The 23,987-nt window shown below is 57.9% G+C and overlaps 4 protein-coding genes and 2 pseudogenes across 5 annotated transcripts in view; all 6 read right to left on the bottom strand.

Annotated features, from left to right (window-relative positions):
- Positions 1-20,740, bottom strand: part of ADCK5 (aarF domain containing kinase 5) — a 112,000-nt gene extending 91,260 nt beyond the window's left edge. For both annotated transcript variants that reach the window (XM_073556532.1, XM_073556533.1), the window contains exons 1-3: positions 20,659-20,740; positions 6,334-6,422; positions 161-307 (exon numbers count right to left, since the gene is read on the bottom strand). In XM_073556532.1, coding sequence (XP_073412633.1) covers positions 161-307; positions 6,334-6,422; positions 20,659-20,673 — 251 coding nt within the window. In that variant the 5' untranslated portion in view covers positions 20,674-20,740. The remainder of the gene's footprint in view (positions 1-160; positions 308-6,333; positions 6,423-20,658) is intronic.
- Positions 11,037-14,424, bottom strand: LOC141060350 (uncharacterized; the record flags this gene model as incomplete). Its single annotated transcript, XM_073556557.1, is given in 2 exon segments — positions 11,037-13,636; positions 13,639-14,424. Coding segments are annotated over 2 exon segments (2,223 nt in total), but the record flags the coding sequence as incomplete, so codon positions are not given.
- LOC141060334 (uncharacterized) lies at positions 14,411-15,359 on the bottom strand (the record flags this gene model as incomplete). The annotated part of the gene is made up of 1 exon (XM_073556535.1): positions 14,411-15,359. A coding segment is annotated over one exon (840 nt), but the record flags the coding sequence as incomplete, so codon positions are not given.
- LOC141060349 (uncharacterized) lies at positions 15,845-16,493 on the bottom strand (annotated as a pseudogene).
- On the bottom strand, positions 16,445-18,125 carry LOC141060348 (uncharacterized; annotated as a pseudogene).
- LOC141060333 (uncharacterized) lies at positions 17,946-19,746 on the bottom strand (the record flags this gene model as incomplete). The annotated part of the gene is made up of 1 exon (XM_073556534.1): positions 17,946-19,746. A coding segment is annotated over one exon (1,281 nt), but the record flags the coding sequence as incomplete, so codon positions are not given.
- Positions 20,741-23,987: the final 3,247 nt, after the last annotated feature.

Below are 23,987 nucleotides of genomic sequence, written 5' to 3'. Positions count from 1 at the left end.
GTCTGATGAGCAGGAGATGGCGGTATTATTCCATACACCCTACAGAATGACCCGGGGGGCTACAATGGATGTGTGTGTGGTGATGACCCTGCGGGGTAACGACGCTGCACCGCCACATGACAGGGTGTGTGTGGGGGAAGGGCGGCCCCGGGGGTCTCACCTGCAGAAGCGCAGGATCCCCTGCAGCGAGATCCGCACTCTCCTCCGCCGCGGCTCATCGCAGCTGTAATACACCAGGGCCCCCACTGACGGGGCCCCCACCAGGGCACCGACGCAGGAGATCCGGAGCCATCCTCGAGGGGGGGCGCTGGAAGAGAAAGAGATATACACCTCATACAAACGCTGTATACCGCGTGCCCCCCACTGTCAGATACCGGGGTCTCACCACAGGCTCTACCCCAAATCAAGGACATCCAGCACACAGAGAGTTAATAAAGCGCAAAGCTTTAAATGAGGAGTCTGCCGTGACCTCCGCCCTGACCTCCGTTATCTGCTCATCTGTCCTCCACATCACAGCAAGAGACCGCACAGAATCCAAGAGACAGTCAGGATGAGAAACAGCAGAGGAGCAGTCTAAGAGTGCGTACTAAATGTGGAAGGGACACAGGCAGGAGGTCTCGTGAGCACTCCGCACTCGGGGAGACGGGCAGGAGGTCTCGTGAGCACTCCATACTCAGAAAGGGGAGACGGGCAGGAGGTCTCGTGAGCACTCCATACTCGGGGAGGGGAGACGGGCAGGAGGTCTCGTGAGCACTCCATACTCGGGGAGGGGAGACGGGCAGGAGGTCTCGTGAGCACTCCATACTCGGGGAGGGGAGACGGGCAGGAGGTCTCGTGAGCACTCCATACTCGGGGAGGGAAGACGGGCAGGAGGTCTCGTGAGCACTCCGTACTCGGGGAGGGAAGACGGGCAGGAGGTCTCGTGAGCACTCCGTACTCGGGGAGGGGAGACGGGCAGGAGGTCTCGTGAGCCCTCTGTACTCGGGGAGGGGAGACGGGCAGGAGGTCTCGTGAGCGCTCCGTACTCGGGGAGGGGAGACGGGCAGGAGGTCATGTGAGCGCTCCGCACTCGGGGAGGGGAGACAGGCAGGAGGTCTCCTGTGCGCTCCATACTCGGGGAGGGGAGACAGGCAGGAGGTCTCCTGTGCGCTACGTACTCGGGGAGAGGAGACAGGCAGGAGGTCTCGTGAGCGCTCCATACTCGGGGAGGGGAGACAGGCAGGAGGTCTCGTGAGCGCTCCATACTCGGGGAGGGGAGACAGGCAGGAGGTCATGTGAGCACTCCGTACTTGGGGAGGGGAGACAGGCAGGTCTCCTGTGCGCTACGTACTCGGGGAGGGGAGACAGGCAGGAGGTCTCGTGAGCGCTCAATACTCGGGGAGGGGAGACAGGCAGGAGGTCTCATGAGCGCTCCGTACTTGCGGAGGGGAGACAGGCAGGAGGTCTCGTGAGCGCTCCGTACTCGGGGAGGGGAGACAGGCAGGAGGTCTCGGGAGCGCTCCGTACTCGGGGAGGGGAGACAGGCAGGAGGTCTCGTGAGCGCTTCGTACTCGGGGAGGGGAGACGGGCAGTAGGTCTCGCGAGCGCTCCGTACTCGGGGAGGGGAGACGGGCAGGAGGTCTCGTGAGCGCTCCGTACTCGGGGAGGGGAAACGGGCAGGAGGTCTCGTGAGCGCTCCGTACTCGGGGAGGGGAGACGGGCAGGAGGTCTCGTGAGCGCTCCCTACTCGGGGAGCGGAGACGGGCAGGAGGTCTCGTGAGAGCTCCGTACTCGGGGGAGACGGGCAGGTCTCGTGAGCGCTCCGTACTCGGGGAGGGGAGACAGGCAGGAGGTCTCGTGAGCGCTCCGTACTCGGGGAGAGGAGACAGGCAGGAGGTCTCGTGAGCGCTCCGTACTCGGGGAGGGGAGACAGGCAGGAGGTCTCGTGAGCGCTCCATACTTGGGGAGGGGAGACAGGCAGGAGGTCATGTGAGCGCTCCATACTCGGGGAGGGGAGACAGGCAGGTCTCCTGTGCGCTACGTACTCGGGGAGGGGAGACAGGCAGGAGGTCTCGTGAGCGCTCCATACTCGGGGAGGGGAGACAGGCAGGAGGTCTCATGAGCGCTCCGTACTTGGGGAGAGGAGACAGGCAGGAGGTCATGTGAGCGCTCCATACTCGGGGAGGGGAGACGGGCAGGAGGTCTCGTGAGCGCTCCGTATTCGGGGAGGGGAGACGGGCAGGAGGTCATGTGAGCGCTCCGTATTCGGGGAGGGGAGACGGGCAGGAGGTCATGTGAGCGCTCCATACTCGGGGAGGGGAGACGGGCAGGAGGTCTCGTGAGCGCTCCGTATTCGGGGAGGGGAGACGGGCAGGAGGTCATGTGAGCGCTCCATACTCGGGGAGGGGAGACGGGCAGGAGGTCTCGTGAGCGCTCCGTATTCGGGGAGGGGAGACGGGCAGGAGGTCATGTGAGCGCTCCGTACTCGGGGAGGGGAGACGGGCAGGAGGTCTCGTGAGCGCTCCATACTCGGGGAGGGGAGACAGGCAGGAGGTCTCATGAGCGCTCCGTACTTGGGGAGAGGAGACAGGCAGGAGGTCATGTGAGCGCTCCATACTCGGGGAGGGGAGACGGGCAGGAGGTCTCGTGAGCGCTCCGTATTCGGGGAGGGGAGACGGGCAGGAGGTCATGTGAGCGCTCCGTATTCGGGGAGGGGAGACGGGCAGGAGGTCATGTGAGCGCTCCATACTCGGGGAGGGGAGACGGGCAGGAGGTCTCGTGAGCGCTCCATACTCGGGGAGGGGAGACGGGCAGGAGGTCTCGTGAGCGCTCCGTATTCGGGGAGGGGAGACGGGCAGGAGGTCATGTGAGCGCTCCATACTCGGGGAGGGGAGACGGGCAGGAGGTCTCGTGAGCGCTCCGTATTCGGGGAGGGGAGACGGGCAGGAGGTCATGTGAGCGCTCCGTACTCGGGGAGGGGAGACGGGCAGGAGGTCTCCTGTGCGCTACGTACTCGGGGAGGGGAGACAGGCAGGAGGTCTCGTGAGCGCTCCGTACTCGGGGAGGGGAGACAGGCAGGAGGTCTCCTGTGCGCTACGTACTCGGGGAGGGGAGACAGGCAGGAGGTCTCGTGAGCACTCCGTACTTGGGGAGAGGAGACAGGCAGGAGGTCTCGTGAGCGCTCCGTACTCGAGAAGGTGAGACAGGCAGGAGGTCTCGTGACGCTCCGTACTCGGGGAAGGGAGACAGGCAGGAGGTCTCGTGAGCGCTCCGTACTCGGGGAAGGGAGACAGGCAGGAGGTCTCGTGAGCGCTCCGTACTCGAGAAGGGGAGACAGGCAGGTCTCGTGAGCGCTCCGTACTCGGGGAAGGGAGACAGGCAGGAGGTCTCGTGAGCGCTCCGTACTCGGGGAAGGGAGACAGGCAGGAGGTCTCGTGAGCGCTCCGTACCCGGGGAAGGGAGACAGGCAGGAGGTCTCGTGAGCGCTCCGTACTCGGGGAAGGGAGACGGGCAGGAGGTCTCGGGAGCGCTCCGTACTCGGGGAAGGGAGACGGGCAGGAGGTCTCGGGAGCACTCCGTACTTGCGGAGGGGAGACAGGCAGGAGGTCTCGGGAGCGCTCCGTACTCGGGGAGGGGAGACGGGCAGGAGGTCTCGGGAGCGCTCCGTACTCGGGGAGGGGAGACAGGCAGGAGGTCTCGTGAGCGCTCCGTACTCGGGGAGGGGAGACGGGCAGGAGGTCTCGTGAGCGCTCCGTACTCGGGGAGGGGAGACGGGCAGGAGGTCTCGTGAGCGCTCCCTACTCGGGGAGCGGAGACGGGCAGGAGGTCTCGTGAGCGCTCCGTACTCGGGGGAGACGGGCAGGTCTCGTGAGCGCTCCGTACTCGGGGAGGGGAGACAGGCAGGAGGTCTCGTGAGCGCTCCGTACTCGGGGAGGGGAGACAGGCAGGAGGTCTCGTGAGCGCTCCGTACTCGGGGAGGGGAGACAGGCAGGAGGTCTCGTGAGCGCTCCGTACTCGGGGAGGGGAGACAGGCAGGAGGTCTCGTGAGCGCTCCGTACTCGGGGAGAGGAGACAGGCAGGAGGTCTCGTGAGCGCTCCATACTCGGGGAGGGGAGACAGGCAGGAGGTCTCGTGAGCGCTCCATACTCGGGGAGGGGAGACAGGCAGGAGGTCATGTGAGCACTCCGTACTCGGGGAGGGGAGACAGGCAGGTCTCCTGTGCGCTACGTACTCGGGGAGGGGAGACAGGCAGGAGGTCTCGTGAGCGCTCCATACTCGGGGAGGGGAGACAGGCAGGACGTCTCATGAGCGCTCCGTACTTGGGGAGAGGAGACGGGCAGGAGGTCTCGTGAGCGCTCCATACTCGAGAAGGGGAGACAGGCAGGAGGTCTCGTGAGCGCTCCATACTCGGGGAGGGGAGACAGGCAGGAGGTCTCGTGAGCACTCCATACTCGGGGAGGGGAGACGGGCAGGAGGTCTCGTGAGCACTCCATACTCGGGGAGGGGAGACGGGCAGGAGGTCTCGTGAGCACTCCGTACTTGGGGAGGGGAGACGGGCAGGTCTCGTGAGCACTCCGTACTCGGGGAGGGGAGACGGGCAGGAGGTCTCGTGAGCCCTCTGTACTCGGGGAGGAGAGACGGACAGGAGGTCTCGTGAGCGCTCCATACTCGGGGAGGGGAGACGGGCAGGAGGTCTCGTGAGCGCTCCGTATTCGGGGAGGGGAGACGGGCAGGAGGTCATGTGAGCGCTCCGTACTCGGGGAGGGGAGACAGGCAGGAGGTCTCCTGTGCGCTACGTACTCGGGGAGGGGAGACAGGCAGGAGGTCTCGTGAGCACTCCGTACTTGGGGAGAGGAGACAGGCAGGAGGTCTCGTGAGCGCTCCGTACTCGAGAAGGTGAGACAGGCAGGAGGTCTCGTGACGCTCCGTACTCGGGGAAGGGAGACAGGCAGGAGGTCTCGTGAGCGCTCCGTACTCGGGGAAGGGAGACGGGCAGGAGGTCTCGTGAGCGCTCCGTACTCGAGAAGGGGAGACAGGCAGGAGGTCTCGTGAGCGCTCCGTACTCGGGGAAGGGAGACAGGCAGGAGGTCTCGTGAGCGCTCCGTACTCGGGGAAGGGAGACAGGCAGGAGGTCTCGTGAGCGCTTCGTACTCGGGGAAGGGAGACAGGCAGGAGGTCTCGTGAGCGCTCCGTACTCGGGGAAGGGAGACGGGCAGGAGGTCTCGGGAGCGCTCCGTACTCGGGGAAGGGAGACGGGCAGGAGGTCTCGGGAGCACTCCGTACTTGCGGAGGGGAGACAGGCAGGAGGTCTCGTGAGCGCTCCGTACTCGGGGAGGGGAGACGGGCAGGAGGTCTCGGGAGCGCTCCGTACTCGGGGAGGGGAGACAGGCAGGAGGTCTCGTGAGCGCTCCGTACTCGGGGAGGGGAGACGGGCAGGAGGTCTCGTGAGCGCTCCGTACTCGGGGAGGGGAGACGGGCAGGAGGTCTCGTGAGCGCTCCCTACTCGGGGAGCGGAGACGGGCAGGAGGTCTCGTGAGCGCTCCGTACTCGGGGGAGACGGGCAGGTCTCGTGAGCGCTCCATACTCGGGGAGGGGAGACAGGCAGGAGGTCTCGTGAGCGCTCCGTACTCGGGGAGGGGAGACAGGCAGGAGGTCTCGTGAGCGCTCCGTACTCGGGGAGAGGAGACAGGCAGGAGGTCTCGTGAGCGCTCCATACTCGGGGAGGGGAGACAGGCAGGAGGTCTCGTGAGCGCTCCATACTCGGGGAGGGGAGACAGGCAGGAGGTCATGTGAGCACTCCGTACTCGGGGAGGGGAGACAGGCAGGTCTCCTGTGCGCTACGTACTCGGGGAGGGGAGACAGGCAGGAGGTCTCGTGAGCGCTCCATACTCGGGGAGGGGAGACAGGCAGGACGTCTCATGAGCGCTCCGTACTTGGGGAGAGGAGACAGGCAGGAGGTCTCGTGAGCGCTCCGTACTCGGGGAGGGGAGACAGGCAGGAGGTCTCCTGAGCGCTCAGTACTCGTGGAGGGGAGACAGGCAGGAGGTCTCGTGAGCGCTCCGTACTCGGGGAGGGGAGACAGGCAGGAGGTCTCGTGAGCGCTCCGTACTCGGGGAGGGGAGACAGGCAGGAGGTCTCATGAGCGCTCTGTACTCGGGGAGAGGAGACGGGCAGGAGGTCTCGTGAGCGCTCTGTACTCGGGGAGAGGAGACGGGCAGGAGGTCTCGTGAGCACTCCGTACTCGGGGAGAGGAGACGGGCAGGAGGTTTCATGAGCGCTCAGTACTCGGGGAGTGGAGACAGGCAGGAGGTTTATGGGTTCAGCAGTGGGAGGGGGGGTCTTGCGGTCTCTTACCTGGGTGTCGGGGTGCGGAGACTCCTCGTGGGCGGACACATATTGTGGCGACATCTCAGAAGAATTCTGTGAAATCCACATAATGGAAGCTGCAGAAAAGAAAAATATTACACCGTGAAAACCAGGAGCCTCCACCCCCGCGGAGGCTGTCTGCTACCACGTCCTCCCTTCACCCACACGGAGGCTGTCTGCTACGAAGTCCTCCCTTCACACACGGAGGCTGTCTGCTACGAAGTCCTCCCTTCACCCCCGCGGAGGCTGTCTGCTACCACGTCCTCCACCCCCGCGGAGGCTGTTTGCTACCAGGTCCTCCCTTCACCCCCGCGGAGGCTGTCTGCTACCACGTCCTCCACCCCCGCGAAGGCTGTTTGCTACCAGGTCCTCCCTTCACCCCCGCGGAGGCTGTCTGCTACCACGTCCTCCAACCCCGCGGAGGCTGTCTGCTACCACGTCCTCACTTCACCCCCGCGGAGGCTACTCTGCTACCACGTCCTCCCTTCACCCCCACGGAGGCTACTCTGCTACCACGTCCTCCCTTCACCCCCACGGAGGCTACTCTGCTACCACGTCCTCCCTTCACCCCCACGGAGGCTGTCTGCTACCACGTCCTCCCTTCACCCCCGCGGAGGCTGTCTGCTACCAGGCCCTCCCTTCACCCCCGCGGAGGCTGTCTGCTACCAGGTACTCCCTTCACCCCCGCGGAGGCTGTCTGCTACCAGGTACTCCCTTCACCCCCGCGGAGGCTGTCTGCTACCAGGTCCTCCCTTCACCCCCGCGGAGGCTGTCTGCTACCACGTCCTCCCTTCACCCCCGCGGAGGCTGTATGCTACCAGGTACTCCCTTCACCCCCGCGGAGGCTGTATGCTACCAGGTCCTCCCTTCACCCCCGCGGAGGCTGTCTGCTACCACGTCCTCCCTTCACCCCCCGCGGAGGCTGTCTGCTACCACGTCCTCCCTTCACCCCCGCGGAGGCTGTCTGCTACCACGTCCTCCCTTCACCCCCACGGAGGCTGTCTGCTACCAGGTCCTCCCTTCACCCCCGCGGAGGCTGTCTGCTACCAGGTCCTCCCTTCACCCCCGTGGAGGCTGTCTGCTACCAGGTCCTCCACCCCCGCGGAGGCTGTCTGCTACCCGGTCCTCCACTTCCGCGGAGGCTGTCTGCTACCCGGTCCTCCACTTCCGCAGAGGCTTTCTGCTACCATGTCCTCCACCCCGCAGAGGCTTGCTGCTACAACATGCACAACATTGAGCCGACAGAAGATGGTGAGAAAGTGTTCTTATGGGATCCAAGCAATGAGGACCCTGCACAAATCTCATCAGTGGCCACTACACGATACGTGACCTCAGTGACGGCACAAAGACGGTCTGACAGATCAGTGCATCATGGCTCTAAGCGCACACGCCACACGACTCCACAACACACAGGACTAGAAGCTGGTGGAGAACGGTCAGTGTCGCCTTACTACACACTCTCCTCTCTGTTCTCCTGCTCCTCCTCCACACTATCCTCTCTGCCCTTCTGCACACTCTCCCCTCTGTCCTCCTCCACACTCTCCCCTCTGTCCTCCTCCACACTCTCCCCTCTGTCCTCCTCCACACTCTCCCCTCTGTCCTCCTGATCCTCCTCCACACTCTCCTCTCTGCCCTCCTCCACACTCTCCCCTCTGTCCTCCTCCTCCACACTCTCCACTCTGCCCTCCTCCACACTCTCCCCTCTGTAGTCCTCCTGCTCCTCCTCCACACTCTCCTCTCTGTCCTCCTCCACACTCTCCCCTCTGTCCTCCTGCTCCTCCTCCACACTCTCCTCTCTGCCCTCCTCCACTCTCCTCTCTGTTCTCCTCCACACTCTCCCCTCTGTCCTCCTGCTCCTCCTCCACACTCTCCTCTCTGCCCTCCTCCACTCTCCTCTCTGTTCTCCTGCTTCTCCTCCACACTCTCCCCTGTCCTCCTCCACACTCTCCTCTCTGTAGTCCTCTCTGCCCTCCTCCACACTATCCTCTGCCCTCCTGCTCCTCCTCCACACTCTCCTCTCTGCCCTCCTCCACACTCTCCTCTCTGCCCTCCTCCACACTCTCCTCTCTGCCCTCCTCCACACTCTCCCCTGTCCTCCTGCTCCTCCTCCACACTCTCCCCTCTGTAGTCCTCCTGCTCCTCCTCCACACTCTCTTCTCTGTCCTCCTCCACACTCTCCTCTCTGTCCTCCTCCACACTCTCCCCTCTGTCCTCCTCCACACTCTCCCCTCCTCCACACTCTCCTCTGTCCTCCTGCTCCTCCTCCACACTCTCCTCTCTGCCCTCCTCCACACTCTCCTCTGTCCTCCTGCTCCTCCTCCACACTCTTCTCTCTGCCCTCCTCCACACTCTCCCCTCTGTCCTCCTCCACACTCCTCTGTCCTCCTGCTCCTCCTCCACACTTTCCCCTCTGCCCTCCTCCACACTCTCCCCTCTGTAGTCCTCCTGCTCCTCCTCCACACTCTCCCCTCTGTAGTCCTCCTGCTCCTCCTCCACACTCTCCCCTCTGTCCTCCTCCTGCTCCTCCTCCACACTCTCCCCTCTGTCCTCCTCCACACTCTCCCCTCTGTAGTCCTCCTGCTCCTCCTCCACTCTCCTCTCTGCCCTCCTCCACACTCTCCCCTCTGTCCTCCTCCACACTCTCCCCTCTGTCCTCCTGCTCCTCCTCCACACTCTCCTCTCTGCCCTCCTCCACTCTCTTCTCTGTTCTCCTGCTTCTCCTCCACTCTCCCCTGTCCTCCTCCACACTCTCCTCTCTGTAGTCCTCTCTGCCCTCCTCCACACTCTCCTTTGCCCTCCTGCTCCTCCTCCACACTCTCCTCTCTGCCCTCCTCCACACTCTCCTCTCTGCCCTCCTCCACACTCTCCCCTCTGTCCTCCTCCACACTCTCCCCTTTGTCCTCCTGCTCCTCCTCCACACTCTCCCCTCTGTAGTCCTCCTGCTCCTCCTCCACTCTCCTCTCTGTCCTCCTCCACACTCTCCCCTCTGTCCTCCTCCACACTCTCCCCTCTGTAGTCCTCCTGCTCCTCCTCCACACTCTCCTCTCTGCCCTCCTCCACACTCTCCTCTGTCCTCCTGCTCCTCCTCCACACTCTCCTCTGTCCTCCTGCTCCTCCTCCACACTCTCTCCTCTGCCCTCCTCCACACTCTCCCCTCTGTCCTCCTCCACACTCTCCCCTCTGTCCTCCTGCTCCTCCTCCACACTCTCTTCTCTGTCCTCCTCCACACTCTCCCCTCTGTAGTCCTCCTGCTCCTCCTCCACACTCTCCTCTCTGCCCTCCTCCACACTCTCCTCTGTCCTCCTGCTCCTCCTCCACACTCCTCCACTCTCCTCTCCGCCCTCCTCCACACTCTCCCCTGTCCTCCTCCACACTCTCCCCTCCGCCCTCCTCCACACTCTCCCCTCCGCCCTCCTCCACACTCTCCCCTCCGCCCTCCTCCACACTCTCCCCTCCGCCCTCCTCCACACTCTCCCCTCCGCCCTCCTCCACACTCTCCCCTCCGCCCTCCTCCACACTCTCCCCTCCGCCCTCCTCCACACTCTCCCCTCCGCCCTCCTCCACACTCTCATCTCCGCCCTCCTCCACACTCTCATCTCCGCCCTCCTCCACACTCTCCCCTGTCCTCCTCCACACTCTCCCCTGTCCTCCTCCACACTCTCACCTGTCCTCCTCCACACTCTCACCTGTCCTCCTCCACACTCTCACCTGTCCTCCTCCACACTCTCACCTGTCCTCCTCCACACTCTCACCTGTCCTCCTCCACACTCTCACCTGTCCTCCTCCACACTCTCACCTGTCCTCCTCCACACTCTCACATCCGCCCTCCTCCACACTCTCCCCTCCGCCCTCCTCCACACTCTCCCCTCCGCCCTCCTCCACACTCTCCCCTCCGCCCTCCTCCACACTCTCCCCTCCGCCCTCCTCCACACTCTCCCCTCTGTTCTCCTGCTCCTCCTCCACACTCTCCTCTCTGCCCTCCTCCACACTCTCCTCTCTCCTCCACACTCTCCCCTGTCCTCCACACTCTCCCCTGTCCTCCACACTCTCCTGTCTCCTCCACACTCTCCTCTCCGCCCTCCTACACTCTCCTCTCCGCCCTCCTCCACACTCTCCGCCCTCCTCCACACTCTCCTCTCCGCCCTCCTCCACACTCTCCTGTCTCCTCCACACGCTCCTCTCCGCCCTCCTCCACTCTCCTGTCTCCTCCACACGCTCCTCTCCGCCCTCCTCCACACTCTCCTGTCTCCTCCACACTCTCCTCTCCGCCCTCCTCCACACTCTCCTCTCCGCCCTCCTCCACACTCTCCTCTCCGCCCTCCTCCACCCTTCTCCACACTCTCCTCTGCCCTCCTGCTCCTCCTCCACACTCTCCTCTCCGCCCTCCTCCACACTCTCCGCCCTCCTCCACACTCTCCTCTCCGCCCTCCTCCACACTCTCCGCCCTCCTCCACACTCTCCTGTCTCCTCCACACGCTCCTCTCCGCCCTCCTCCACACTCTCCTGTCTCCTCCACACGCTCCTCTCCGCCCTCCTCCACACTCTCCTGTCTCCTCCACACTCTCCTCTCCGCCCTCCTCCACACTCTCCTGTCTCCTCCACACTCTCCTCTCCGCCCTCCTCCACACTCTCCTCTCCGCCCTCCTCCACACTCTCCTCTCCGCCCTCCTCCACCCTTCTCCACACTCTCCTCTGCCCTCCTGCTCCTCCTCCACACTCTCCTCTCCACTCTCCTCTGCCCTCCTGCTCCTCCTCCACACTCTCCTCTCCGCCCTCCTCCACCCTTCTCCACACTCTCCTCTGCCCTCCTGCTCCTCCTCCACACTCTCCTCTCCGCCCTCCTCCACACTCTCCTCTGCCCTCCTGCTCCTCCTCCACACTCTCCTCTCTGCCCTCCTCCACACTCTCCTCTCTGCCATTAGCTCTATGTACAGGAGCTGACACCAGCTGGGGACAGAGTGAAGGATCAGTGTACACAACGCACATCACTGAGGCTCAGCCGCTGCGTGCGATCCTGTCTCAGAGGATCAGGTTCTGTGGCGCTATGTCTCTGTAGCTCTGTCTCTGTGGTGCTCTAACTGTAGCTCTGTCTCTGTGGCGCTCTCTCTGTAGCTGTCTCTGTGGCGCTCTCTCTGTAGCTGTCTCTGTGGCGCTCTCTCTGTAGCTGTCTCTGTGGCGCTCTCACTGTAGCTGTCTCTGTGGCGCTCTCACTGTAGCTCTGTCTCTGTGGCGCTCTCACTGTAGCTCTGTCTCTGTGGCGCTCTCTCTGTAGCTTTGTCTCTGTGGCGCTCTCTCTGTAGCTTTGTCTCTGTGGCGCTCTCTCTGTAGCTTTGTCTCTGTGGCGCTCTCTCTGTAGCTTTGTCTCTGTGGCGCTCTCTCTGTAGCTTTGTCTCTGTGGCGCTCTCTCTGTAGCTTTGTCTCTGTGGCGCTCTCTCTCTGTAGCTCTGTCTCTGTGGCGCTCTATTTCTCTCTGTAGATCTGTCTCTGTGGCGCTCTGTCACGCTCTCTCTGTATGTCTGTAGCTCTCTGTCTCTGTAGTGCTCTGTCTCTGTATCTCTATTTCTCTCTGTAGCTCCCCGTCTCTGTGGTGCTCTGTCTCTATCTGTCTCTGTGGCGCTCTGTCACGCTCTCTCTGTATGTCTGTAGCTCTCTGTATCTCTATTTCTCTCTGTAGCTCCCCGTCTCTGTGGTGCTCTGTCTCTATCTGTCTCTGTGGTGCTCTGTCTCTGTGGCGCTCTGTCTCTCTGTAGCTCCCTGTCTCTGTCTCGCTCTCTCTCTGTAGCTCTGTCTCTGTGGCGCTCTCTGTCTGTATGTCTGTAGCTCTCTGTCTCTGTGGCGCTCTGTCTCTGTATCTCTATGTCTCTCTGTAGCTCCCTGTCTGTCTCTGTATCGCTCTCCCTGTATCTCTGTCTCTGTGGCGCTCTCTCTGTATGTCTGTAGCTCTCTGTCTCTGTGGCGCTCTGTCTCTGTATCTCTGTAGCTCCCTGTCTCTGTGGTGCTCTGTCTCTATGGCGCTCTGTCTGTATCTCTCTGTCTCTGTAGTGCTGTCTCTGTGGCGCTCTGTCTCTGTATCTCTATATCTTTCTGTAGCTCCCTGTCTCTGTGGTGCTCTGTCTGTAGTTCTGTCTCTGTATTGCTCTCTCTCTGTGGCTCTCAGTCTGTGTCTGTCTCTGTAGCTCTCTGGCATGGTTCTATGTGTCTGTCTCTGTGGGTCGCAGTCTCGGTATCTGTACCTGTCTCTGTATCTGTCTCTGTGTCTCTCTCTGTGGTGCTGTCTCTCGGTCTCTGTCTCTCTGTGTCTGTCTCTTTCTCTCGGTCTCTGTATCTCTGTCTGTCTTTCTCTCGGTCTCTCTCTGTGGCTCGGTGTCTCTGTCTCTTTCTCTCGGTCTCTGTGTCTGTCTCTTTCTCTCGGTCTCTGTCTCTCTCTGTGGCACTGTCTCTCTGTGTCTGTCTCTCTCTCGGTCTCTGTCTCTCTCTGTGGCTCGGTGTCTGTCTCTTTCTCTCGGTCTCTGTCTCTCTCTGTCTGTCTCTTTCTCTCGGTCTGTCTCTCTGTGTCTGTCTCTTTCTCTCGGTCTCTCTCTGTCTCTTTCTCTCTGTCTCTTTCTCTCGGTCTCTGTCTCTTTCTCTCTGTGTCTGTCTCTTTCTCTCTGTGTCTGTCTCTTTCTCTCAGTCTTTGTCTCTCTGTGTCTGTCTCTTTCTCTCGGTCTCTGTCTCTCTCTCTGTCTCTGTCTCTGTCTCTTTCTCTCGGTCTCTGTCTCTCTCTGTGGCTCGGTGTGTCTCTTTCTCTCGGTCTCTGTCTCTCTCTGTGGCTCGGTGTCTGTCTCTTTCTCTCGGTCTCTGTCTCTCTCTGTGGCTCGGTGTCTCTGTCTCTCGGTCTCTGTCTCTCTATGTGGCTCGGTGTCTGTCTCTTTCTCTCGGTCTCTGTCTCTCTCTGTGGCTCGGTGTCTGTCTCTTTCTCTCGGTCTCTGTCTCTCTCTGTGGCTCTGTGTCTCTGTCTCTCGGTCTCTGTCTCTCTGTCTCTTTCTCTCGGTCTCTGTCTCTCTCTGTCTCTCTCTGTCTGTCTTTCTCTCTGTCTCTCTGTGTCTGTCTCTCTCTCGGTCTCTGTCTCTCTCTGTGGCTCGGTCTGTCTCTTTCTCTCGGTCTCTGTCTCTCTCTGTCTGTCTCTGTCTCTCGGTCTCTGTCTCTCTGTGTCTGTCTCTTTCTCTCGGTCTCTCTCTGTCTCTTTCTCTCGGTCTCTGTCTCTTTTTCTCTGTGTCTGTCTCTTTCTCTCGGTCTCTGTCTCTCTCTGTCTCTTTCTCTTGGTCTCTGTCTCTCGGTCTCTGTCTCTCTCTCTGTCTCTTTCTCTCGGTCTCTGTCTCTCTGTGTCTGTCTCTTTCTCTCGGTCTCTCTCTCTTTCTCTCTGTGTCTGTCTCTTTCTCGGTCTCTGTCTTTCTCTCGGTCTCTGTCTCTCTCTGTCTTTCTCTCGGTCTCTCTGTGTCTGTCTCTCTCTCGGTCTCTGTCTCTCTCTGTGGCTCGGTGTCTGTCTCTTTCTCTCGGTCTCTGTCTCTCTCTCTCTGTCTCTTTCTCTCTGTCTCTTTCTCTCGGTCTCTGTCTCTTTCTCTCTGTGTCTGTCTCTTTCTCTCTGTGTCTGTCTCTCTGTCTCTGTCTCTCTGTCTCTTTCTCTCGGTCTCTTTCTCTCGGTCTCTTTCTCTCGGTCTCTTTCTCTCGGTCTCTGTCTCTCGGTCTCTTTCTCTCGGTCTCTTTCTCTCGGTCTCTGTCTCTCTCTGTCTCTCTCTGTCTGTCTTTCTCTCTGTCTCTTTCTCTCGGTCTCTCTGTGTCTGTCTCTCTCTCGGTCTCTGTCTCTCTGTGGCTCGGTGTCTGTCTCTTTCTCTCGGTCTCTGTCTCTCTCTGTCTGTCTCTGTCTCTCTGTCTCTTTCTCTCGGTCTCTGTCTCTCTGTGTCTGTCTCTTTCTCTCGGTCTCTCTCTGTCTCTTTCTCTCTGTCTCTTTCTCTCTGTGTCTGTCTCTTTCTCTCGGTCTGTCTCTCTCTGTCTCTTTCTCTCGGTCTCTGTCTCTCTCTCTGTCTCTTTCTCTCGGTCTCTGTCTCTCTGTGTCTGTCTCTTTCTCTCGGTCTCTTTCTCTCAGTCTCTTTCTCTCAGTCTCTTTCTCTCAGTCTCTTTCTCTCAGTCTCTTTCTCTCAGTCTCTTTCTCTCAGTCTCTGTCTCTTTCTCTCTGTGCCTGTCTCTTTCTCTCGGTCTCTGTCTCTCTGTGTCTCTTTCTCTCGGTCTCTTTCTCTCGGTCTCTCTGTGTCTGTCTCTCTCTCTCGGTCTCTGTCTCTCTCTGTGGCTCGGTGTCTGTCTCTCTCGGTCTCTGTCTCTCTCTGTCTGTCTCTTTCTCTCGGTCTCTGTCTCTCTGTGTCTGTCTCTTTCTCTCTGTGCCTGTCTCTTTCTCTCGGTCTCTGTCTCTCTGTGTCTCTTTCTCTCGGTCTCTTTCTCTCGGTCTCTGTCTCTCTCTCTGTCTCTTTCTCTCGGTCTCTGTCTCTCTGTGTCTCTTTCTCTCGGTCTCTTTCTCTCGGTCTCTGTCTCTTTCTCTCGGTCTCTGTCTCTCTGTGTCTGTCTCTTCCTCTCGGTCTCTCTCTGTCTCTTTCTCTCGGTCTCTGTCTCTCTGTGTCTGTCTCTTCCTCTCGGTCTCTCTCTGTCTCTTTCTCTCGGTCTCTTTCTCTCGGTCTCTTTCTCTCGGTCTCTGTCTCTGTCTCTCTCTCTGTCTCTTTCTCTCTGTCTCTCTGTGTCTCTTTCTCTCGGTCTCTGTCTCTCGGTCTCTGTCTCTCTCTCTGTCTCTTTCTCTCGGTCTCGGTCTCTCTCTGTCTCTTTCTCTCGGTCTCTTTCTCTCTGTGTCTGTCTCTTTCTCTCGGTCTCTGTCTCTCTCTGTCTCTTTCTCTCGGTCTCTGTCTCTCTCTCTCGGTCTCTGTCTCTCTCTCTGTCTCTTTCTCTCGGTCTCTGTCTCTCTGTGTCTGTCTCTTTCTCTCGGTCTCTTTCTCTCAGTCTCTTTCTCTCAGTCTCTTTCTCTCAGTCTCTTTCTCTCAGTCTCTTTCTCTCAGTCTCTGTCTATCTCGGTCTCTGTCTATCTCGGTCTCTGTCTATCTCGGTCTCTGTCTATCTCGGTCTCTGTCTATCTCGGTCTCTGTCTATCTCGGTCTCTGTCTATCTCGGTCTCTTTCTCTCGGTCTCTTTCTCTCGGTCTCTTTCTCTCGGTCTCTTTCTCTCGGTCTCTTTCTCTCGGTCTCTTTCTCTCGGTCTCTTTCTCTCGGTCTCTTTCTCTCGGTCTCTTTCTCTCGGTCTCTGTGTCTGTCTCTTTCTCTCGGTCTGTCTCTCTCTGTCTCTTTCTCTCGGTCTCTGTCTCTTTCTCTCGGTCTCTGTCTCTCTCTCTGTCTCTTTCTCTCGGTCTCTGTCTCTCTGTGTCTGTCTCTTTCTCTCGGTCTCTTTCTCTCAGTCTCTTTCTCTCAGTCTCTTTCTCTCAGTCTCTTTCTCTCAGTCTCTTTCTCTCAGTCTCTTTCTCTCAGTCTCTTTCTCTCAGTCTCTGTCTCTTTCTCTCTGTGCCTGTCTCTTTCTCTCGGTCTCTGTCTCTCTGTGTCTCTTTCTCTCGGTCTCTTTCTCTCGGTCTCTCTGTGTCTGTCTCTCTCTCGGTCTCTGTCTCTCTCTGTGGCTCGGTGTCTGTCTCTTTCTCTCGGTCTCTGTCTCTCTCTGTCTGTCTCTTTCTCTCGGTCTCTGTCTCTCTGTGTCTGTCTCTTTCTCTCTGTGCCTGTCTCTTTCTCTCGGTCTCTGTCTCTCTGTGTCTCTTTCTCTCGGTCTCTTTCTCTCGGTCTCTGTCTCTCTCTCTGTCTCTTTCTCTCGGTCTCTGTCTCTCTGTGTCTCTTTCTCTCGGTCTCTTTCTCTCGGTCTCTGTCTCTCTGTGTCTGTCTCTTCCTCTCGGTCTCTCTCTGTCTCTTTCTCTCGGTCTCTTTCTCTCGGTCTCTGTGTCTGTCTCTTTCTCTCGGTCTGTCTCTCTCTGTCTCTTTCTCTCGGTCTCTGTCTCTTTCTCTCGGTCTCTGTCTCTCTCTCTGTCTCTTTCTCTCGGTCTCTGTCTCTCTGTGTCTGTCTCTTTCTCTCGGTCTCTTTCTCTCAGTCTCTTTCTCTCAGTCTCTTTCTCTCAGTCTCTTTCTCTCAGTCTCTTTCTCTCAGTCTCTTTCTCTCAGTCTCTTTCTCTCAGTCTCTTTCTCTCAGTCTCTGTCTCTTTCTCTCTGTGCCTGTCTCTTTCTCTCGGTCTCTGTCTCTCTGTGTCTCTTTCTCTCGGTCTCTTTCTCTCGGTCTCTCTGTGTCTGTCTCTCTCTCGGTCTCTGTCTCTCTCTGTGGCTCGGTGTCTGTCTCTTTCTCTCGGTCTCTGTCTCTCTCTGTCTGTCTCTTTCTCTCGGTCTCTGTCTCTCTGTGTCTGTCTCTTTCTCTCTGTGCCTGTCTCTTTCTCTCGGTCTCTGTCTCTCTGTGTCTCTTTCTCTCGGTCTCTTTCTCTCGGTCTCTGTCTCTCTCTCTGTCTCTTTCTCTCGGTCTCTGTCTCTCTGTGTCTCTTTCTCTCGGTCTCTTTCTCTCGGTCTCTGTCTCTCTGTGTCTGTCTCTTCCTCTCGGTCTCTCTCTGTCTCTTTCTCTCGGTCTCTTTCTCTCGGTCTCTGTGTCTGTCTCTTTCTCTCGGTCTGTCTCTCTCTGTCTCTTTCTCTCGGTCTCTGTCTCTTTCTCTCGGTCTCTGTCTCTCTCTCTGTCTCTTTCTCTCGGTCTCTGTCTCTCGGTCTCTTTCTCTCAGTCTCTTTCTCTCAGTCTCTTTCTCTCAGTCTCTTTCTCTCAGTCTCTTTCTCTCAGTCTCTTTCTCTCAGTCTCTGTCTCTTTCTCTCTGTGCCTGTCTCTTTCTCTCGGTCTCTGTCTCTCTGTGTCTCTTTCTCTCGGTCTCTTTCTCTCGGTCTCTGTCTCTCTCTCTGTCTCTTTCTCTCGGTCTCTGTCTCTCTGTGTCTCTTTCTCTCGGTCTCTTTCTCTCGGTCTCTGTCTCTCTGTGTCTGTCTCTTCCTCTCGGTCTCTCTCTGTCTCTTTCTCTCGGTCTCTTTCTCTCGGTCTCTGTCTCTGTCTCTCTCTCTGTCTCTTTCTCTCTGTCTCTCTGTGTCTCTTTCTCTCGGTCTCTGTCTCTCGGTCTCTGTCTCTCTCTCTGTCTCTTTCTCTCGGTCTCTGTCTCTCGCTGTCTCTGTCTCTCTCGGTCTCTTTCTCTCGGTCTCTTTCTCTCGGTCTCTTTCTCTCGGTCTCTTTCTCTCGGTCTCTTTCTCTCGGTCTCTGTCTCTTTCTCTCTGTGTCTGTCTCTGTCTCTCGGTCTCTGTCTCTGTCTCTTTCTCTCGGTCTCTGTCTCTCTCTCTGTCTCTTTCTCTCGGTCTCTGTCTCTCTGTGTCTGTCTCTTTCTCTCAGTCTCTTTCTCTCAGTCTCTTTCTCTCAGTCTCTTTCTCTCAGTCTCTTTCTCTCAGTCTCTTTCTCTCAGTCTCTTTCTCTCAGTCTCTGTCTCTCAGTCTCTGTCTCTCTCGGTCTCTGTCTCTCTCGGTCTCTGTCTCTCTCGGTCTCTGTCTCTCTCTGTCTCTTTCTCTCTGTGTCTGTCTCTTTCTCTCGGTCTCTGTCTCTCTCTGTCTCTTTCTCTCGGTCTCTGTCTCTCTCTCTCGGTCTCTGTCTCTCTGTCTCTTTCTCTCGGTCTCTGTCTCTCTGTGTCTGTCTCTTTCTCTCGGTCTCTTTCTCTCAGTCTCTTTCTCTCAGTCTCTTTCTCTCAGTCTCTTTCTCTCAGTCTCTTTCTCTCAGTCTCTTTCTCTCAGTCTCTTTCTCTCGGTCTCTTTCTCTCGGTCTCTGTCTCTCTCTCTCGGTCTCTGTCTCTCTCTCTGTCTCTTTCTCTCGGTCTCTGTCTCTCTTTCTCTCGGTCTCTTTCTCTCGGTCTCTTTCTCTCGGTCTCTTTCTCTCGGTCTCTTTCTCTCGGTCTCTTTCTCTCGGTCTCTTTCTCTCGGTCTCTTTCTCTCAGTCTCTTTCTCTCAGTCTCTTTCTCTCAGTCTCTTTCTCTCAGTCTCTTTCTCTCAGTCTCTTTCTCTCAGTCTCTTTCTCTCAGTCTCTTTCTCTCAGTCTCTGTCTCTTTCTCTCTGTGCCTGTCTCTTTCTCTCGGTCTCTGTCTCTCTGTGTCTCTTTCTCTCGGTCTCTTTCTCTCGGTCTCTCTGTGTCTGTCTCTCTCTCTCGGTCTCTGTCTCTCTCTGTGGCTCGGTGTCTGTCTCTTTCTCTCGGTCTCTGTCTCTCTCTGTCTGTCTCTTTCTCTCGGTCTCTGTCTCTCTGTGTCTGTCTCTTTCTCTCTGTGCCTGTCTCTTTCTCTCGGTCTCTGTCTCTCTGTGTCTCTTTCTCTCGGTCTCTTTCTCTCGGTCTCTGTCTCTCTCTCTGTCTCTTTCTCTCGGTCTCTGTCTCTCTGTGTCTCTTTCTCTCGGTCTCTTTCTCTCGGTCTCTGTCTCTCTCTCTGTCTCTTTCTCTCGGTCTCTGTCTCTCTGTGTCTGTCTCTTCCTCTCGGTCTCTCTCTGTCTCTTTCTCTCTGTCTCTTTCTCTCGGTCTCTTTCTCTCGGTCTCTTTCTCTCGGTCTCTTTCTCTCGGTCTCTGTCTCTCGGTCTCTGTCTCTCTGTGTCTCTTTCTCTCGGTCTCTGTCTCTCGGTCTCTGTCTCTCTCTCTGTCTCTGTCTCTCGGTCTCTGTCTCTTTCTCTCGGTCTCTCTCTGTCTCTTTCTCTCGGTCTCTGTCTCTTTCTCTCGGTCTCTCTCTGTCTCTTTCTCTCGGTCTCTGTCTCTCGGTCTCTGTCTCTCGGTCTCTGTCTCTTTCTCTCGGTCTCTCTCTGTCTCTTTCTCTCGGTCTCTGTCTCTTTCTCTCGGTCTCTCTCTGTCTCTTTCTCTCGGTCTCTGTCTCTCGGTCTCTGTCTCTCGGTCTCTGTCTCTCGGTCTCTGTCTCTTTCTCTCGGTCTCTGTCTCTCGGTCTCTGTCTCTCGGTCTCTGTCTCTTTCTCTCGGTCTCTCTGTGTCTCTTTCTCTCGGTCTCTTTCTCTCGGTCTCTGTCTCTCTCTCTGTCTCTTTCTCTCGGTCTCTGTCTCTCGGTCTCTGTCTCTTTCTCTCGGTCTCTCTCTGTCTCTGTCTCTCGGTCTCTGTCTCTTTCTCTCGGTCTCTCTCTGTCTCTTTCTCTCGGTCTCTGTCTCTTTCTCTCTGTGTCTGTCTCTTTCTCTCGGTCTCTGTCTCTCGGTCTCTGTCTCTTTCTCTCGGTCTCTCTCTGTCTCTGTCTCTCGGTCTCTGTCTCTTTCTCTCTGTCTCTCTCTGTCTCTTTCTCTCGGTCTCTGTCTCTTTCTCTCGGTCTCTGTCTCTCTGTGTCTGTCTCTTTCTCTCAGTCTCTTTCTCTCAGTCTCTTTCTCTCAGTCTCTTTCTCTCAGTCTCTTTCTCTCAGTCTCTTTCTCTCAGTCTCTGTCTCTTTCTCTCTGTGCCTGTCTCTTTCTCTCGGTCTCTGTCTCTCTGTGTCTCTTTCTCTCGGTCTCTTTCTCTCGGTCTCTCTGTGTCTGTCTCTCTCTCTCGGTCTCTGTCTCTCTCTGTGGCTCGGTGTCTGTCTCTTTCTCTCGGTCTCTGTCTCTCTCTGTCTGTCTCTTTCTCTCGGTCTCTTTCTCTCGGTCTCTGTCTCTCTGTGTCTGTCTCTTTCTCTCTGTGCCTGTCTCTTTCTCTCGGTCTCTGTCTCTCTCTGTCTGTCTCTTTCTCTCTGTCTCTGTCTCTGTCTCTTTCTCTCTGTGCCTGTCTCTTTCTCTCGGTCTCTGTCTCTCTGTGTCTCTTTCTCTCGGTCTCTTTCTCTCGGTCTCTGTCTCTCTGTGTCTGTCTCTTTCTCTCTGTGCCTGTCTCTTTCTCTCGGTCTCTTTCTCTCTGTGCCTGTCTCTTTCTCTCGGTCTCTGTCTCTCTGTGTCTCTTTCTCTCGGTCTCTTTCTCTCGGTCTCTGTCTCTCTCTCTGTCTCTTCCTCTTGGTCTCTGTCTCTCTGTGCCTGTCTCTTTCTCTCGGTCTCTGTCTCTCTGTGTCTCTTTCTCTCGGTCTCTGTCTCTCTGTGTCTCTGTCTCTCGGTCTCTGTCTCTCTCTCTGTCTCTTTCTCTCGGTCTCTGTCTCTCTGTGTCTCTTTCTCTGTGTCTCTTTCTCTCGGTCTCTGTCTCTCTCTCTGTCTCTTCCTCTCGGTCTCTTCCTCTCGGTCTCTGTCTCTCTGTGTCTGTCTCTTCCTCTCGGTCTCTGTCTCTCGCCGTCCGCACTCACCGGCGTGGAGATCATCTCTGAAGCTTCTGGTCACGTGACTGCGGAGACGCTCACAGATAAACCACGCCCCCTGTCTGTGATTGGTCGGACGCCACAAATAGAAACCAGCTGATCGCCGCGCACCACGTGATCTCTGCGACTCCAACGAGACGGCGGGAAAGATGGAGCTGAGGTAACAAGGACTGAGGAGCCGCGGAGATGACAGGAGCTGGGGGCGGGGCTGAGGAAGGACGGGGCCCCTGCGGTGTGAGGCCGAGGAAGGACGGGGCCCCTGCGGTGTGAGGCCGAGGAAGGACGGGGCCCCTGCGGTGTGAGGCCGAGGAAGGACGGGGCCCCTGCGGTGTGAGGCCGAGGAAGGACGGGGCCCCTGCGGTGTGAGGCCGAGGAAGGACGGGGCCCCTGCGGTGTGAGGCCGAGGAAGGACGGGGCCCCTGCGGTGTGAGGCCGAGGAAGGACGGGGCCCCTGCGGTGTGAGGCCGAGCAAGGACGGGGCCCCTGCGGTGTGAGGCCGAGCAAGGACGGGGCCCCTGCGGTGTGAGGCCGAGCAAGGACGGGGCCCCTGCGGTGTGAGGCCGAGCAAGGACGGGGCCCCTGCGGTGTGAGGCCGAGGAAGGACGGGGCCCCTGCGGTGTGAGGCCGAGGAAGGACGGGGCCCCTGCGGTGTGAGGCCGAGCAAGGACGGGGCCCCTGCGGTGTGAGGCCGAGCAAGGACGGGGCCCCTGCGGTGTGAGGCCGAGCAAGGACGGGGCCCTGCATCCGTCTGGCGGGGCCTTTCTCGGCACAGCGACTGTTCTCATCCGCTGTACACCATCTGCTCCATCTCTGGGCTCCTGTGGCTCTATGAAGCCAGGGCTGTCTGTCACAGAAGAGGAGGCGGAGATAGAGCATCGGGCTGCCACACCATGGGAGGACCACATATTACCACCACATAGTGACCGAATAATACCACACAGGAAAGAAATACCGCCACATCACTGGCGGACCACATATTACCACCACATAGTGACCGGATAATACCACATACAGGAAAGAAATACAGCCACACCATGGGCGGACGACTTACCACCACATAGTGTCCTATAATACCACATACAGGAAAGAAATACCGTCACACCATGACCAGACCACATATTACCACCACATAGTGACCGAATAATATCACACAGGAAAGAAATACCGCCACACCATGGACGGACCACATATTACCACCACATTGTGACTGGATAATACCACATACGGGAAAGAAATACAGCCACACCATGGGCGGACAACATATTGCCACCACATAGTGACCAAATAATACCACATACAGGAAAGAAATGCCACCACACCATGACCAGACCACATATTACCACTACCTAGTGACCGAATAATACCACACAGGAAAGAAATACCGCCACATCACGGGCGGACCACATTTTACCACCACATAGTGACAGGATAATCGCACATACAGGAAAAGAAATACCACCACACCGTGACCAAACCACATATTGTCACGCCGCCGCCTCCCCCCGAGCCCTGGCATACTTACCGATCCTAGGCATCCCGGCGCTCTCTGGCTCCGGCTCCTGCCTCCTGTCGGGTGCGTGCGCACACTGAGTTCAGCGGCGCACACTGTCCCCTGTAATCTATGCTGCTCCCTCCAGTCTGCTCTATGGTCTGGAGGACTCTGACCTTGAAGTCCAATGCGCACTCTGCTTATCAGGCCGCCTCTTCCTCCTTGCTATGCCTGTCATTTGTGTTCCACAAGTGATTCTGGCCCCACGTCTCCCTGCGCTCCTTGCCTTCCCTGCTGCAAGCCCTTGCCGCCTAGCCTCTGACCTTACGTCCTCCATTTTGCTTTCTCTTAGTGCCTGCCCTCCTCTGTCTCAAACCTGCCCGTGTCTCTGCTGTGTCTTCCAGCCAGTGTCTCCAACTAGCCCGTGTTCCCGTGTCTCTGCCGTGCTTGTCTGCCAGTGTCTCCATTCTGTCCATGTTCCCGTGACATAGCTTGCCGTCAGTCCGCCGTGTCTCTCGCTGTAACTCCCGTTGTTCTCCCCTGGGTACCTGCTGCCGTGGTGATAGTCTCCCTCAGGCCTGCCCCTAACCCTCCCTGTATAGGGGGTGGTCCACCTGGTCAGCTCGTCTGAGGGAGGTTCGTTGCCACGGTCCAGCGGGTCCACCCTTGGAAGTCCACTAGTTCTCACAGTACAGTCAGGGCCATGGACCCCGCTTGTACCTCAGCCTCCGCCCAAAAGGAACTGCTGTTCCTATGGGAAAACCAGACCAAGATCATGGCTTTTCTAGAGTACATGGAGTCTCGTTTATCAGCATTACAGCCCTCTGATCCGGGGAACGCGTCCCAGCTAGCTAGTCTCCAGCAGGAACAAAACTGACGCTAACTATAGACCTGTCTCTAATCTTCCCTTCCCTTTTTAGAAAACACCGGCGATTGTCTAAACGCTGTGTCTAACATCATGTCCTCACTATATCTGAAACTGAACCTGTCAAAGACAACCCCCCCCCCCCCCCCGTGTTTCCTCCCGCTACTAATGCACCTGTACCCTACAATGCCATTTCCGTGTGTGGCTCCACTATTACTCCCCAGCAACATGCCCGCTGTCTTGTGGTCATACTTGACTCCGAGCTTTCCTTTGCCCCCCACATCCGATCACTGGCTCGCTCTTGTCATCTGCACCTCAAAAACATTTCTAGAATTCGACCTTTTCTTACTTTTGATTCCACAAAAACTCTTAGGGTACAGTTACACCTAGCGATGCACCAGCGATCCCGACTAGCGATATGACGCAGTCAGGATCGCTGGGTGGTCGCTAGTGAGCTGCCACTCAGGCAGATCTCACTAGCGACACCGCTGGGGTCGCTACTTACTTGTCAGACGCGGCGATCCTGCGTCCTCCCGCCCGGCTCCACGCGTCGCTCGTCGTCACAGCAGGAAGCGCCGCAGGAAGTGACCGACGAGAAATGATCCAGGAGCTTCTCGCGCGATCAGCGATTACCAGCGGGGGAGCCGGTCGGAGGCAAGTATCACATGCAGCGATATCGCTAGCAATATCGCTGCAACGTCACAAAATCGGTGACTTTGCAGCGATATTGCTAGCGATATCGCAGTGTGTAACCGGGCTTTACTGTTTCTCTTATCTCTCCCCTCTCCAATCTGTCTTGAATGCTGCTGCCAGGGTCATATTCCTCGCCAATCGTTAAACCGATGCCTCTACCTTGTGCCAGTCATTACACTGGTTACCCATCCACTCCAGAATCCAGTACAAACTTATTACCCTCACCCACAAAGCTCTCCATGGCTTAGCACCACCATACATCTCCTCCCT

The sequence above is a fragment of the Dendrobates tinctorius genome, unplaced genomic scaffold (assembly GCF_039654945.1).
Source record: "Dendrobates tinctorius isolate UK_male_01 unplaced genomic scaffold, ASM3965494v1 ptg000235l, whole genome shotgun sequence".
In the NCBI taxonomy this organism is placed as follows: Eukaryota; Metazoa; Chordata; class Amphibia; order Anura; family Dendrobatidae; genus Dendrobates; species Dendrobates tinctorius.
The sequence above is the reverse complement of the archived record's forward strand: the minus strand, read 5'-3'. Positions and strand labels throughout refer to the sequence as shown.